Genomic DNA, 16,984 nt, shown 5'->3' on the forward strand with positions numbered 1-16,984 from the left:
AACCTGCAAACTCTTTATTAAATTCTCCCATTTCATCTGTACAGAAAAAAATGCACATTATGTTCAGGATCTCAGTAACATCTCAAAATTACACAGCATGAACATGTAAAAACAAGGAACTGCTGGGATTTTATACATAGAAAGAAAAATCATTTACAAAAGAGGCTTGTTAATTTTACTTTTCTGTATTTTCTCTTTCTTAAAAAAAAAAAAAAAAGTTCAAGGCCTAAGATGTCACACAGCATCTGCTGTTCAGTCTGTTTTCCTGCTTGGACTGACCTTGGGAACACTGTGCCGGGAGAAGCTGCTAGGAAGGCTCCTGCTGCCGGCTGTCCTGCTGGCCACCCGACCCCGTGCACTGACTGCAGTCTGCCCGGGGCCTCTCCAACCTCCCTAGCTCCTGGCATAGGCCTGCTGGGCTCTGGGGTCCAGGTTCCATGGGTTCCATGGGTTCCATGGGTTCCATGCTGGGGGAAGGCAAAAACAGAATATAGAGGCACTATCTGAATTTTCTCCTTGCCCAGGAAGGTTTCTCTACTCCATGTATCCCAACAACATCCCTACCGGTGTGTTGTGACAGATCTTGGGGAGGAGGAAGGAGAGGAAACCACCGTCAGGATCCTGCTACCACCAGACTAAACAGATATTTCCACCTTGTGCTCCAGATAACAAGCAGTCCTGGGGTCTCCATAGTGATCTCACTAGACGGCTGGGAGAAGCTTGTCACTCAGAAGAGTCAGTCTGGGTTTGCTATGACTTATCTGTTGTCTGAGGTCAGGGCAAGAAGGGGGATTCGGCTTCAGACTCGAATGCCCTAACATGTGACCCTGGTCCTAATGGAGAGGAGGACCAAGAGGAGTGTATTAGAGAGATGGCCAACCAAAGACAAGAGAGAGAGATAGAGAGAGGGAGGAAGGGAGGAGGGGCAGGCCAGAACAGGAGCTGTGGCCCCACGGCCCTTGGGAATCAGGGAGCAGTGGAGAAGAGGTGAAGGAGAGAAGTGTCCCTGAAGGCCGAGGAGAAATTCAGGGTACCAGAATGCTGCATTCGATAAAGCTACGTAGGTGCTGTCCAAAGCGGGGGAGAAAAAAAGGATCTTTCAGGTTTCCCAAATCCAGAAGAACCTGAAATACAAATATATATACCAAAATGCACACAATTCAAAAAGCCCTATGCTTGTGGTTCTGTGGCCAAAATTTAGGTTGAATGGGTCAGGCTGGATTGGCTGGCTGCCACGGGTCCTTTCCAGCTTCCTTCTCTGTATCTGCTTGCTTAAAAGAAGCTGGATGTGGAGAACATGTAGTTTTTGGTGGGGGAGGGGAAGAAATGGGATATGAAAGCTTTTTCTCAGAAGAACTTGAGACCAGCTAAGTAAGAAAGGAGGCCCATGAAGCCATCTCTCTCTCCCTGGATGACTCCCTAGAGTGGGGATCTGTGGGACAGAAGCTGTACCGCAAGCCTGGGGGTGGGGAGGATGGGAGACATTTCCAGAAGTCATACTCACACAAGAGAGTGAATCTTTTCTTGGGAAGACAGGGAAGTCGGCACAGAAGTCCCGTTCCATTTTGTCTGATGAGTAAATGGATACTATAGACCTCTTTACCACTGGATTCTTTTATGACACAACTTCAGGAAATAGGAAGAAGTGAACTCTGACAATTCTGTCACCTCTTCTAGGAAAGCAGAATCTCCCTCCCTCTCTCGCCCAGGCAGAGCTGCTCACTGTTCCCCAGAAAAGGAAGCACAGAATATCAGACAGCCGGAGGCCTGCAGTGAATTCGAGCCAATGCCCGCTGAGTACCAGTACTCAGGATGCACTGGTTTGGAGTGCGTTGACTGGACCCACAGAACTGGCAGTGGCAGCCAGAGGGCCTCCAGGGAATGTAGAGGAGGGAGACTTTCCTGCTGGAGTGAACCCAAGCCTCGGCTATGCTCCTACCTCAGCACATCTTGCTAGCACACGTCTCCTGGGAGAGCAGCAAGAGCAGAGGATGGTGAGGGCCGCACCAGGGTAAGGGTCTCACTTCCAGGGCTACCATTCTGGGAGAGAAACTCGGTTAGAGGGAAGAGTCTTGTTCTTGACAGTCGCCCTTCATTTCCAATCTCCTATACCGGAGGGCCTCCAGGCCAGGAGAGTAACCTCTCGGGGCCTCTGGAGTGTTCTGGAGCACACTTCATATGACTTCCCCAGACCCTGGAGAGAGCTAATAAGGCCAGATGAGTTACCTGGATTTTCGGCAAACGCCTGAGGCCTTGACTGTGGAAAACCCACCCCCAGCTGCTTGTTATTGTCCACAGGCTAGACATCAGAAGAGATAAAGGCCAAGGTCCATCATCAGCTTCTCCACTAGGGCGATTTCTTCTTGAGTCGACTAGGTGATTTACTCATGATTGACCTCTGAGGCCAGTGACCAGAGGTGCCCCAGAACCTGTGTTATTATACCAAATGGGGGGCAGAATGGATACAGTTGAGCTGCAGGTTCAGAAGGTGCTGGGCACCCTGCAGGTAGAAAACTGCTCAGGACACTACCTGGGACTCTCAAGAACCAGTCATATGAAACTATTCCAAGCAGGATGGTGAAATGCTTTCTAGCAAAAGCAACAAAAATACTGGCAGAATTATCCCTTTTATTTATTGTATCATTTCTAAAGATGATAAATGTACCAAGAATCAAAATCCTTCTCAAGCTTCCAGATATGCTTCAGACAAAGCCAAAATGTCCAGATACCTTAAACTATTGGTTTGTTTTACAAACACTAGGAGGGAGAACGCAGAGATGGAGAATGGTACCCGCACACTCACCAAATGGTGAATGTTTTATTCTATCCTGTGAACCATGCCAGACAGGTCAGTGGGGGCCTGCGTTGAGAGGACATCCCCGGTTCTCAATCCCAAGCCCCCAGGCCCAGGTGGGAACTCCTGGAGGTGGACTATCCGGACCAGCTCAATTCAGTCCAACAACGGTGGTGGTAGGGGTATGCTGCTCGGACTCCAAGAGTTTCAAGTTTTGGAAGAACCCCAGGACAGCTGTTGAGAATCAGGAAGACCCTAAGAGCAGGACTGAAGGGACCAAGCAGCTGAGCAGCTCCCCTTGGTAACTCGCAGTACCCTAGGCAGGGGGATACAGCTGGCTTCTGGATTGCACTGCCCCCCGGAAGGGGAGCAACGAGCAAAGAAAACCACAGTATTCAAATATACATCATTCAGATGAGACAAGGAGTAATCTGCATCAACCGATCCACAAACTGACCCACTTTGTATCGAACACATTTCAGGGGAGACAAATGTTGCATACGTCCCGCAGCACATGTGGACAGTGGCAAAGGGGGGGCAGGGCAAGGAGGGGCGCCATGGTCTATGTGGACAGTTTTAGGCACGTGATTTATAATACTCTGTGGACGTCTAACAGGTTAATAAAATATATATTATATAAATATATCTCCTACTGTACATGCCGCCCTCTTGTGCACCCACTCTAACTCCATGCCCCAAACTCAAACCAAGGTGTGCCAAGTTGCACTGTGATGCCTGCACTCCTCCCCTTTTACACTCCAAACCTGCCATCCCACACTGGAGGGACGAAGGAGGACGGCCAGGAAGATTGCTTCCATAAAGCTAGATTCTGGAAGTACAACATCTGATGATTCATCAAAGTACAACACTCAGCCAATGCCTACTACAGTGGGTGTACGCAGCAAATGGACAGAAAGAAAAAAACAGATAAAAGGCTCCATCTTTTAACGTAATAACTTTCCAAGTCCTCTCTACAAAGAGGCATAAGGGAGCTTGTCTGGGAAGGTGGCCTTGAGCCTGCACAAGGGTCAGGTTGGACTGCCAGTCGCATCTTGAGACCACACTAAATCTTTATAAGCCATTGTCTTTGACTTGCACTGTTGCCTAAAAACTGAGCAAAGTGAACCAATCCCTGCTCCTCCTTCCTGCCCCGAGCTCCCTCTCTGCTGCAGTCCCTGCCTCCCCGCAGGCCTTCCAGACTAACCACCATCCCCAGCAGGGTCAATCCGAATGTAACTGAATCCTGTGCTAGCCTGGAGGAGGAAGATTCCTGGGATCCTGCTCCTTGGGACTCAGGGTCCAGCCTCTGACCAGCTTCCCACTTTTGACCTCCTCCCCAACCCATCTGCCTCTGGCTTAGGGAAGCTCATGCTTGCTTTACCTCACTGAAGTGAGGGGGTCATAGAAATACTCATGGCCTGGGGTCCTGACCAGCAGCGGCTCTATTAAGGTGAGATCTGGAAGGCATCACTGTTTTAGCAGAAGAAAACAAGACCCAAAGCAGACTGGTCACTGATTTCCCACTCGTCGGTGAAGTCCGTGGCCCCTACATGGTCCAAAGGTGCTTTTGAGAAATGAGCAAGACATCCCAGTTATATAGCATATTGGGTGCTGTGTTTTCCCCGTAAGTCCTGCTTCATTTTACAGTCACAGAGAAGAAATAACCCCATTGCCCAAGTCAAGCCTGGAGGAGATGTATTATTATATACATTTTTTTCTTTCTTTAAAAATTTCTTTTTTTCTTTTCTTTTTTTTTTTTTTTTGGTGGTTTTTGTTTTGTTTTGTTTTTTTTTAAAAATCATTTGAGTTGCAGGTCAGGTAAGTTGGTTCTGGAAGTACTGGTAGTTCCATTGGTACGAGAGAGACTTGTCTACGGGCAGGTAAACCCAAATTTGCCAACAAAGGCGATAACCAAAGCGGCCAGCTGCTGCTGTTGCACAAATGGTCGAGAAGGAGGAGGACACCATGGACACGGGCGAAGTCTGAGATGGGACAACGCAGAGGACACCTGCTGCTGCTCTAACATGGGTGTTGATGCCACCTCCTAGAAGAACGAGGTGAGTGGGTACACTATACAGGAGGGCTGTACAAACTGGGCACTGGACAGGTAGTTCCTTTGGTGGTCACGGTGGCTCTACCTGTCCTTGAGCTCTCGTGTTACTCGCTTGGTGATACGTCCACACATCAGGCCAATCAGGAACAATATACAGATGCTCCCGCTGATCACAGACAGAATGTAGTTCTTTGATGGAGATGTCATCACTTGCATGGCGAGGTCAGAGAAGCCATCAGCCGGGGCCACCTGGAAGGACACACAGCAGCACAGGCCTTGGACACAGAACTGGGTTGGAGGCAGGGCTAGCTCTAACTTGCCCCTCTCAATTCCTAGTTTAATTTATGTCATTTCCTTTTGGGAGAAAGGGCAAGGGACAAGACAATCAAACACAGAGCTACAACTCCTTTTCCTGATCACACTATGGTATATATCTACTACATAAGGCGAGAAAATACAGACAACTACAAAGAGGTGGGGTCTCATATTATCCACCTCACGCCATCCCCGCCCCTGCCAACCTGACAGCAGCCCTCACACTCAAGACCTGGCCACATAAGCCCTCGCAGAGCACTCAACAGGTTTTCAATCATTTAGTCCTCGTACCAATCCTTGAGAGTAGATTGTATTCCTCCCATTTTACAGATGAAGACCCACAGGCCAAGGGGTGGGACGTGATTACTTGTACCAGGTCACACAGGGTCTTAGGTATTCTGATTTATTATTAAAAACCACAGAGAACAGGGGCGCCTGGGTGGCGCAGTCGGTTAAGCGTCCGACTTCAGCCAGGTCACGATCTCGCCGTCCGTGAGTTCGAGCCCCGTGTCGGGCTCTGGGCTGATGGCTCAGAGCCTGGAGCCTGTTTCCGATTCTGTGTCTCCCTCTCTCTCTGCCCCTCCCCCGTTCATGCTCTGTCTCTCTCTGTCCCAAAAATAAATAAACGTTGAAAAAAAAAAAATTAAAAAACAAAAAACAAAAAACAAAAAACAACCACAGAGAACAAACAGTTGAGATTGTGTTGGATGCTGGTTCTGTATCTTGACTCCCTGTCACTCACCATTAAATAAGGAGCGCGGTCCCATCAGAAACAGTGTGCAAGTATGACTCAGGCTGACCGAGTACACTGCATTGCTCCTGTAATCACAGGCTCTGCAGCCTAGCCAGTCTTCATTCTCAGCCTCACTGCTTTCCTGAACGGACCTCTCTCTATGCAGCCTGCTATGGCAGAATCAGGGCCAAAAGGCTGCCCGGGTGCACAGGGACCTGCTCTTTTGGGTCTCAACTTAGCCTGGGTGCCTGAGAGGGTGTGCCCAGAGATGTCTGGCTACATCTGTTTCTATGCTCGTCCCGCATACGTAGAGCAGAGTGAGATTAACGTGATCTGAGCACTGACATCTGTCGACACAAAACAAGCAGTGGAATCTCTTTGCAGCAACGTTTAGCAGCTCCCCGGCAGAAGCAGAGAGAAGGAAGAGACTGACTTGGCCCCTCTCCGCTGCCTTACTTAACGGAGGGCTTCCAAGCCAACTTCGTTCCTTCGGGAGAAGGGGTGAGGGGCGTATGTGCTACTTGGACAGCTGCGATCCCTTCTCTTCATTTCCCTTACTTCTAGGTGTGAAGACTTGTCATGGTCTTTCCTGTTTGCCTGGTACCCTTGACCTTTCATGTGGGTGACAGGAGGAACTGGCCAAGAAGCTGGGGGGGTCCTCATGATCGCTTTCTTAACCTAAGGCAACTGGCAATGTCCATCCCGTTGTGGGGTGATAGAATGTGGATCTAGAAACCTGACTTTCTCGCTGAGGCACCTTGGGCAGGTCACAGTTTCCTCCACTGTAAAGTGGGGAAATAATCACTCCACTTAGCCTGCTGCGTTTCAAGGTTCAGTGAGGTAGTATGTCCAGCGAAGTGTTATGCACCACAAAGCAATGTGCACATGAGAAGAACTTACTCTTCTCGCTGAGGCTGCATTTTTGTAGGAAAAATCTCCCTTAGCCCAAGTCTGCCTGGGTATCACACACATTCACCTGTCCTGATGTCTCTCTACCCTATCAGCGTTCCTGTTTCAGCCTAGCTGAGGGCAAAGGCCGGGGCTAGTCCCACATACATATGCTCCTGCCAAACACTGACTAAAATCAGAAAAACGAGCTTTAAGACAACAGTGGCCAGCCTGGTTGCTTTCCCCTGGGCATGATTTCTGGTTCTCTTTGCACAGCTGGCTTTTATCCCATCCTTTGGGTGACTCACTTTTCCACGGTGGACTATGGGCAAGTGAGGACAAAGCAGTGGCCCCGGCAAAGCCTGCAGACACTGGCAAAAGGAGATGGTGGCCGCAGGCTCAGAGACAGCCAGGGAGGCTTCCAAGGGCAGTGACAGACTTTTCAAATACACTTACTGCCGGTCTCGCAACAAGGACAAAAAGACAAGTGGAATATCTGGGGAACGGACAGAGATGGCCACTTCAGGAGACTCTCTTGGGCATTACCTTTGCTGCATAACTCCACATTTCAATCCGGTCATTGAGACGTTTTTTGCACTCAGGTTGTAACCTCACCCGCTTATCCTCCAGGGCCTCCATGAGACAGGACATTTCTGTGAAAGAAAAGGGATGAGAAGAGTCTAAAACTGTACAGAACAGAAATTTCTATGAGGTTGGGGAGGAGGCACCTTATCACCAGAGAATTCAGATGTATAGGCTACACAAAGTTAAATCCATTCTAGGAAATTGGACCAAAGATTTAACATGGAGAAAAATGATGTTGAGCTTCCAAGGGACCAGCTGCCCAGAGACCCTTAAAACCTTCTTATTTTATTGGGCATGTCTGGCTTAGAAACAACTTTCTTCTACCTGCCCAGGATCCACCCAGTATGGCCACTGGGTGAGCTGATGAAGCTGCTCTAGTTTGGCCAAGGGGGAAGAGGCCATGATCATGAGTTAAGTTTTGCTTCCCTGATAAATAACTCAACCTTCCCTTTTCATCAGAACCTTACCTCTGGTTATGGCTAGGTCAGTTCAAACCTGCAGGATTATTCATTCCTAACTTCATTCTGCCACAAAAGCCTAGTCCCGGCAACAACCAGGCCCCCAGAGGATGTTGTCTGTGGTTGTGCTGCAGCTAGAGAACAGAGTACCTGCAAGTGCTGTCTCAGAAGGAGTCTGTGCTCCTCCCAAGGTAGTTCAGAGAGGGCCAGAGTGAACAGTGACTTACGACGCCCTCGGCCGGGGGTAATGGCTGCACAGTGGTGCTTAATGTCCAGGGCACATGCTGTATGAAGAACTGGGTCCACAAAGATGTCTGCTTTGCTTTCCTTCAGCATGTTTAACACTTCCTAAGAAGGAAGAATCATCGTAGAGCAAGCTTTTATAGAGGAAATACATCAGATTTGTTATCTGCAAATACTTTACATACGAAGAGTAAAGTCAAGGAGGGAAGGGTGTGGGTTAACAACAGAACTTACTCTGACACAGGGACAATGTGGTGATGACACAAAGAATGCAGATTCTCAGCAACTGATTCCATACACTCGGAGGCCTAGTATGATCAAAGCTATGTGCTAAACGAAGCGGGGGCTACAAGATCAGATGTGGGTTTCTGGCAGTCTGGTGGGCTGTATATGTTGCATACTAAATGTTAGTATTTATATCGGTTGGTATAATACGGCTACTTTCTTAAGAAAAATGAAAATGTGAAATCTAAAAACCAGAGTTTTGGGGCACCTGGGTGGCTCAGTTGGTTAAGTGTCCAACTTTGGCTCAGGTCATGATTTCACAGCTTGTGAGTTTAAGCCCTGCCTTGGGCTCTGTACTGACAGCTCAGAGCCTGGAGCCTGCTTCAGATTCTGTGTGTGTGTCTTTCTCTCTGCCCCTTCCCTGCTTGCAATCTGTCTCTATCCCTCTCTCAAAAATACATAAACACTAAAAAAATATATAAAAAAAATAAAAAAATAAAAACCAGAGTTTTAAAACTCCCAGGCAAACAAAGAAAAATGTTTGCATAATGTTTCATGTTACCTCCGTTATCCTCAAAAGATAAAAAAGATTCACAGAGCATAATTTTTACTGCAAGAAAAACTCTTAGTGAGTCTAAAGATGTCCTAAACAAGAGGAACATAACCATGATGGAAGTGACATCAGCTCTGCAGACTTTCCATTTAGACTTGAAAGAACAGGAGGTAACAACAGGCCAAAAGTGCTTTCTTAAATAAAAATTAGTTTGCTCTCAAGAGAAAGACTACAGGCCCTGTAAAGCAACAATAATAAAAACAAGAAAACAAAAAACAAAACTCAAATATTACTCTTCAAAGTTAAATGGGATCATCTGATGACAAACTAGTCCAAGGAAAACATATGGATTTAGCTTTTAACCATCTCCCATTATTCCTCAGGCCGTGTGGAATCAGAAACATTTCAGCAGATGAAAATATCTGTGTACAATATTCAGTGACTCAAAAATGACATCACTCAAACACTTTTCAAAAAAAGACAAAGCTTTTTTAAAAAGATCAAATATATTATTTCATTTGCAATTTTCCAAGATAATGTATGCTTAATAGTCATGTTTTGATAACTTCGTTTTTATAAGCTATTTCTGAAATGATTTTTATGAATGCAATATCTTTACTGATACTATTGGACTTGACATTTTGCTTTCAGTTCTGCACTCACAGGGCCTTAAACCATGGCCTGGTCATGGGGATCAGACATGTTCATAAATAATCAGTACACGTGGAAGAATATTTCAGTTATAGGTGATTAATTGTCAAGAATCTAGTGAAAGTTTCGTAAGAGGGAAGAAACGTATAATCCCGGGAAGGAAGGTTTAGATGTTCTTGCTAAGATATGCAGACTACAGCATCAGAAGGGAAGAAAAAGTTTTGTGAAAAGCAGGCAGGGAAACAAGGCCACTGGCGGTATTACCTTTTTACATGCGTCCGTTTTGATTTTGAGCAGGTTAACTTTGAGGCACTCTTCCACTTGACCTGTCTGCTCTTGGGCAGCTGCTTCCTCAGCACACAGATTGGAGATCTGTTCCAGAGACACACAAAACACATCTCTGCTGTCACCAGAAACCCTGTCTCTGAAACCTGCAGGTTTGTTGACACTCCCATATGGTCTGGATGTCTCCTCAGTCTCCTAGTGGACTTCACGCCCCGCCCCCTGTCCTGGATGAAATGCTGGGCTCCATTCACTGTCACAAAGACTGGCACACAGAGTCAAAAACCAGTCAGTATACTGACGTTTATGCTGTCAAACCTGACATTTGAGTCAGAGTGTCCCAGGACTGGTCACAAAGAAGGCTACTCCTTGATTCCACAGGAGGAAGGTTACATAGCCAAGTGAAATACTAAAAGCAAATGGCTGACATCTATAAAGGTTCGGAGTCAACCTCAACTCACAACTTGGCAACACACACACACACACACACACACACACACACACACACACACAGGTTCTAAAACACAGTCCACACCAAAGATTAAAAACTTAAGTCTTCCTTGGGAGCTGTGAGTGAGCATCTTTAACAAATCTTCAGCTATGGACCCCTAAAACTGACATATGTCGAACACAGTTCTCCACATGGGCTTTTCTAGCTAGGAAGTCAAAGTCCAAAGACAGGCATTTCTTTAGTGCTATTATAGGAGCACTTTCTTTCTCCCCCTCCCCCCCCACTTTTTTAACATTTATTTATTTTTGAGAGAGAGAGAGAGAGAGAGAGAGAGAGCGTGCGCGCGCAAGTGGGGGAGGAGCAGAGACAGAGGGAGACACAGAATCTGAAGCAGGCTCCAGGCTGTAAACTGTCAGTACAGAGCCCAATGTGGGGCTCAAACCCATGAACTGTGAGATCATGAGCTGAGCTGAAGTCAGACACTTAACCAACTAAGCCACCCAGGCACCCCAGGAGCACTTTCTCTTTCTGGCAAGTCTTGGGGAGTTCTAGGTTGAGCATCAGAATAAGGAGAAGGAAGAACTATACGGAGACAGATACAGTAAAAGAACATTCTAATACAACAGAGAAATATAGAACCAACACTCTATAGTGATAGGATGAATGTCAAGTCTAATTCAGTGTCACAGGGAACCAGAAATTCAAACAATGAAAAGTCCAGAAGATGGGCCCTGGATTCAGGGCTAAAGGGAAAGACAGTACAGAACTTTTCTTCAACAAACACTTCTCTGACCAGCTCTGTTCACAACCAGCTTCAGACCCAAATCCTACCTCATCTGAGCAGTGTAGCTGGAGCTGAGGATCTAGTCGGTAATCCAGAGCAGACTCCTGGATAATAATCCGGATCTGGTCTTCACAGTCCGAAGAGAGCCGCTACATGTGACAAAAGGAGAGTTCATCAGCCTATTAGACAGCTTGAGCTTTTTATTTGGTCCCTGGTTTGGGAAGGTACGAAAAAGGTCTTGGGAAAGTAGGAGTAAGCTAGGGGCTTCCAAAGAAAAACCTGCCAGGAGTAGAGGGGCCTCTATAAACACACCTCCGCAGGGAGCCCAGGACTGTTTACCTGGTCAGCATATCTGAGCTTGAGGCACGAGATGACTTGGCCTTCCAGTTCCGAATCATCCTTGGCCTTAGTCAGGATACCATGGCAGAATTTAGGAATGTCAGCTTTACAGGCTTTCCTTAGCACAGGGTTTAAGCGGTAATCTAGAGTGGAAAGTTGTCAGTATGTGATAAAATATTCCACCTGGATTCAAAAATATTCAAGATCTACCTTTCAAAAGGGTACATATTACATCAATGACCACAAATAAACTACTGATTTGTTTATTTGCTAAACATTTACCGAGCATTCATTACACTATTTTTATTTTTTAAATTAAAAAAATTTTTTTCTGGGTGCATGTTTTTATTTTTTATTTTTGGGGGGGGGGGAGAGGAAGAAGGGGGGATTTTAAGCAGGCTCCACGTGGGCTCAGCGTGGAGCACAACACAGGGCTCAATCCTAAGACCCTGGGATCATGACCTGAGCTGAAATCAAGAGGTGGATGCTCAACCTACTGAGCCACCCAAGAGTCCTGACTACACTGCTTTTAATCAGCAATATAATTAAATGAAAGGGTAGATGTGGACACAGAGACCCCAGGAATTCTACCTTGCAGCACGTCTGTGGGGTCTGCTGGTACCAGTATTCTTTAGTAGTTCTCAAAAAAACCACTCAGCCATCACCAACCTTCCCCTAACAGATGTTTTGGAAAACACTGAGAATACTGGACTCATCTTGCCCACTATGTTATAAGGTTTTGCAACTCAGAGCTGAAATTTCTCTGTTCTAAAAAACATTACCCATATATTCTCCTGCCACATGCATGAAGTTTTGTTAAATCTCTAGACTTTTCAAAGAACTCCAGCCTTGACTTCCTCTGTCTCCTCTTTCCTATGACTTTCATTCTGCCAAATACTCTTTGAAGGAAGAATATGTTATTTTCCTTACTAGATCCAGACTCTTCCCTTGAAATCCACAGGCAACAAAATATCTGTAGTTTAATTAGGTAGATATACGTCGACTCAGCTCCATTTAAGCCACAGTCAATGGAACCAGGAAAGCCAAGCCATGATGTTACCTGTGTTCTGAGTGATCTGGCGCTTGGTTATCATCTGTTTGCATTTGGGATCCATCAATTCACTGTTCTTATTTTGCTTCAAGCACTGCAACATGGTTTTGGAATCTGCCTCTGGACAGAACCTCTGCAAGAAACAAAGATTTACAAACGTAGTTATCCAAATATGGCAATGAACATCATCTGCATCACCCTTCCACCTACTGGTGAGCTAATGACAAAATCAGCTTGAAGATATCACTTGGTACAAGAGAAACAGCTAAGCCTGAATAAACACCCAGACTCCACTTCTCCTTTTATCGAGTCTCTACTATATCTCTCACATTTCTCCCTACTACCCTCACTGTTTCCTATTTTGCACAGGATTGATTCTGTACCTGCATGCCTATGTTACATTACATGGCATCTCATGATCTTAAACACTGTTTAAGTAAAAACATAACATTGTACCAGGTGGCCAGGTAGCCCTCAAGCCATATCCACCCAATCCCAATAGGAAATTTAAAAATTACCCACTGAACAATGTGAACAGGAATGTGGGTTAAGGACCTGTCTAGTTCATCTCTTAACTATGGGGGCTATAATGCTACCAAACGGTGTGAGGCTAGTCCCTGTACACTTGTTAGTGTCCTTGAAGTCAGAGATCCATTTTGGACTAACAATAAATTCTACCTCTATCTGCTAATCAACAGTGTATCTGCTAATTACAGCCTATGGATATCTTAATATAAGTTGATGACTGATTTTTACAAAAGTCATCAAAATCTTACAAAATTCCCTCAGATCAGAGCCTGGCATTTCAGCTTTTACACAGGACTCAAATCTACCAGGGTCAACTAAAGACATTTCTAACTTTCACAATTCTATTTGGTATCTGAAAGAGTGAAAAGCAGCATTTTATTTTATTTATTTATTTACTTATTTTTTATTTTTTAATTTAACTTTTAAAAATTTACATCCAGTTTAGTTAGCATATAGTGGAACAATGATTCAGGGGTGGATTCCTTAGTGCCCCTTACCCATTTAGCCCATCCCCCTTCCCACGACCCATCCAGCAACCCTCAATTTGTTCTCCATATTTATGAATCTCTTCTGTTTTGTCCCCCTCCTTGTTTTTATATTATTTTTGTTTCCCTTCCCTTATGTTCATCTGTTTTGTCTGTTAAAGTCCTCATATGAGTGAAATCATATGGTATTTGTCTTTCTCTGACTAATTTCACTTAGCATAATACCCTCCAGTTCCATCCACGTAGTTGCAAATGGCAAGATGTCATTCTTTTTGATTGCTGAGTAATACTCCATTGTATATGTATACACCACATCTTCTTTATCCATTCATCCATGGATGGACATTTGGGCTCTTTCCATACTTTGGCTATTGTCGATAGTGCTGCTATAAACATGGGGGTGCATGTGTCCCTTCGAAACAGCACACCTGTATCCCTTGGATAAATACCTAGTTTTGCAATTGCTGGGTCGTAGGGTAGTTCTATTTTTAGTTTTTTGAGGAACCTCCATACTGTTTTCCAGAGTGGACCAGCATTTTATTTTAAAAGTAGTATTTTATTTTTTAAGTAACATTTTATTTTAATAAAGCATTTGCTTTTATTTTATCTTAAGTGTATTAGAACCTTAAATTTAAATCTCTTTATACATGTGGATACAACAAGGAACTGGCATTTAGGTTCTCAAGTTAGCCTGTTACAGAGAATGTTCACTGGAGAAGTATATGAAACAAAAGAACATATAAAATAGAAAAGCCTTTTGACTGTGGTAGGTGGATGATCAAGACATTTGGTGGTGACTTTCTCAACATACCTACCACTAACTGCCCTCAAAATCAATCATATATTTACTGGGTATCTATTTACTTGTGCCTTAGGTCAAAGTGAGGTCAGTTAGCTTAGCTCGATGGTTGTCAAACTTGAGCGTGCATCAGAATCAACTGGAAGGCTTGTTAAAGCTATTAGCTCTGCTCCCAGAGTTTCTGATTCAGTAGGCAGAGGGTAGGGCCCAAGCATTTGTAAGTTTCCAGGGGGTGATGATGCAGCTGAGCTAGGGACCACACCACGAGAACCACTGTCTCCTCTGTATAAAACAGGTTGAGTGGAAAGATTATAAAATTTGCTCCAAAGTTTAAAGAAGCTTATGTTGTTATTTTTATTTACCCTGTACTTAGCCCCTGGTTTGAGATCCCTTACCTTTATCATCTGCTTGCAGACTCTCATAAGTGTATAGTCTAGTTCTGGGTCCATCATCTCTGTCTCCTGTAGCTTAAAAACTTTCTGGTGGCAACGAGTACTTAGCTGCTTCTTGTTTTCTTTCAGGCATTCAATAATCTAGGGCATAAGAATTATGGTCAAGTTAAGGGATGTATCAGGGATTGATAATCTATATGTTCTCACTACAGCATTCAGTTCTTAGTGCATCCCCTCTCTTTCATTCTATTCCTAATTCCAAGGTAAGAGGAGTCAGAATTTCCTCACTAAGGAGAATTATGCTTGCAGATTTACAGCTTTAGGTCTAACAGTGAACCAGACTGTATAAAAATAATGGATGAGTTGAGCAGGCTGCACTGGAGGCTAAAGGGAAGGAATCCCCCTCAAGACTCTTGTTTTTTTCTGTCCTCTAGCTCTTCTTTGTCAAGACTCCTTTTGGAGCACACATTAGGCACTCTGTTTTTCTAGGGAGCAATATCCCTGACTAGTCAGTAGGCACAAGCTAGGAGGTTCAGTTCCACTCACCATTTACCCCATGAGAATAGAGCATTAGATGCCAGGTATGAATGAGGCCCAGTCGCTACCCCTGATAAATACACAGTCTCACAGGGCAAACTTTTATAAACAACTACAATAAACAAATCAAAAAATAATAAATAAATAAAACAATGGGTGGCTCAGTCGGTTAAGCATCTGACTCTGGATTCAGCTCAGGTCATGACCTCATGGTTCGCGGGATCGAGCCCTGTGTCAGGCTGTGTGCTGACACTGCAAAGCCTGCTTGGGATTCTCTTCCGCTCTTTCTTCCCCTCCACCCTCCCCTCTGTTTCTCTCAAAAAATAAACAAATATCTAAGAGAAAAAAAAAAGACGAGGGGTGCCTGGGTGGTTCAATTCATCGGACATCTGGCTTCGGCTCTGGTCATGGTCTCACAGTGCGTGAGTTCAAGCCCTGTGTTGGGCTCTGTGCTGACAGCTCAGAGACTGGAGCCTGCTTTGGATTCTGTATCTCCCTCTCTCTCTGACCCTCCCGTCACTTGCACTCTGTCTCTCGTTCTCTCAAAAACAAACTTAAAAAAAAAAGATGAGAGGCGTCTGGGTGGCTCAGTCGGTTAAGCGTCCGACTTCAGCTCAGGTCACGATCTCGTGCTCTGTGAGTTCGAGCCCCACGTAGGGCTCTGTGCTGACAGCTCAGAGCCTGGAGCCTGTTTCGAATTCTGTGTCTCCCTTTCTCTGCCCCTCCCTATTCATGCTCTGTCTCGCTCTGTCTCTCTCAAAAATAAATACACGTTAAAAAAAAAAAACCTTAAAAAAAAAAAAAAAGATGAGCGGGTTAACATAAAAGCATAAAGTGCCATATGATGGATTTTAAGATAGTGAATTGAGTATAAATCTCCCCTTCCTTACACCAACCTTTTAGATATTATTAAAAAAAAAAATGAGGGGCGCCTGGGTGGCTCAGTCTGTTAAGCCTTGACTTCGGCTCAGGTCATGATCTCACGGTTTATGAGTTTGAGCCCCACGTCAGGCTCTGCTCTGATAGCTCAGAGCCTGGAGCCTGCTTCGGATTCTGGGTCTCCCTCTCTCTCTCCCCATCCCCTGCTCACACTGTGTCTCTCTCTCTCTCTCTCAAAAATAAATAAACATTAAAAAATTTTTTTAAAAAATGAAATAAATGATAAAGAAGGGAAGCAGATGGGAATCTGCAGGAACTAGAGCTGTAGCATAAAGTCATGAGACTTCTATGAAATCCTCAAGGGAGAACCAAGAATCACCAAATAACTGAGAGGAAAAAGTAAGAGAACAATTAAAAAAATATATTTAATGTCCTCAGAACAATATAGAAAGAAATGGTAAACCAGAATCAAGAACAGATGGTTATGAGAGGAACCAGTAACAGATTCTGGAAACAAAAAATAAAACTCCCAACTGGGAGTCTCTCTAAAAACAGAATGGACACAGCTGAAGAATACATCTTTAAGCTGGGAGATAGACCTGAGGAATTACCTCAATGCAGTACAAATAACAAAGAAATGGCAAGTATGAAAGAAAAAGTGAAGAGACATGGAGGACAGATTCAGATGTTCCAACTGTCTAATATGAGTTCTAGAAGGAAGTAAAAGCAAGGCAGTATTTGGAAGAAAACAATAATCGAGAATGTCCCCAAATTGAGAAAAACATGAATTCTGAGACTGAAAGAGCCAACTAAGATAAAGAAAAAAAACAAAAACAAAAAAACCCATCCCTGATTACATGCCAGCGGAATTATGGATCATTAAAGATAAAGAGAAAATTCAGAGTAGATGATCTGCACAGACACGAGAGTGAGATAGACATCAGCAATAGCAGATACAA

The 16,984-nt window shown here is 44.7% G+C and overlaps 1 protein-coding gene across 2 annotated transcripts in view; it reads right to left on the reverse strand.

Annotated features, from left to right (window-relative positions):
• GLG1 (golgi glycoprotein 1) overlaps positions 1 to 16,984 on the reverse strand; it is a 146,370-nt gene continuing 129,386 nt past the window's right edge. Inside the window, exons 19-27 of one of the 2 annotated variants that reach the window (XM_045443536.1) lie at positions 14,613 to 14,750; positions 12,415 to 12,538; positions 11,355 to 11,497; positions 11,063 to 11,164; positions 9,763 to 9,870; positions 8,054 to 8,174; positions 7,330 to 7,436; positions 4,933 to 5,096; positions 3,723 to 3,898 (exon numbers count right to left, since the gene is read on the reverse strand). In XM_045443536.1, coding sequence (XP_045299492.1) covers positions 3,823 to 3,898; positions 4,933 to 5,096; positions 7,330 to 7,436; positions 8,054 to 8,174; positions 9,763 to 9,870; positions 11,063 to 11,164; positions 11,355 to 11,497; positions 12,415 to 12,538; positions 14,613 to 14,750 — 1,083 coding nt within the window. In that variant the 3' untranslated portion in view covers positions 3,723 to 3,822. Of the gene's footprint in view, positions 5,097 to 7,329; positions 7,437 to 8,053; positions 8,175 to 9,762; positions 9,871 to 11,062; positions 11,165 to 11,354; positions 11,498 to 12,414; positions 12,539 to 14,612; positions 14,751 to 16,984 lie in introns of both variants that reach the window. The other variant, XM_045443534.1, reaches the window with a different exon arrangement.

The sequence above is a fragment of the Leopardus geoffroyi genome, chromosome E2, assembly GCF_018350155.1.
Source record: "Leopardus geoffroyi isolate Oge1 chromosome E2, O.geoffroyi_Oge1_pat1.0, whole genome shotgun sequence".
Taxonomy (NCBI): Eukaryota; Metazoa; Chordata; class Mammalia; order Carnivora; family Felidae; genus Leopardus; species Leopardus geoffroyi.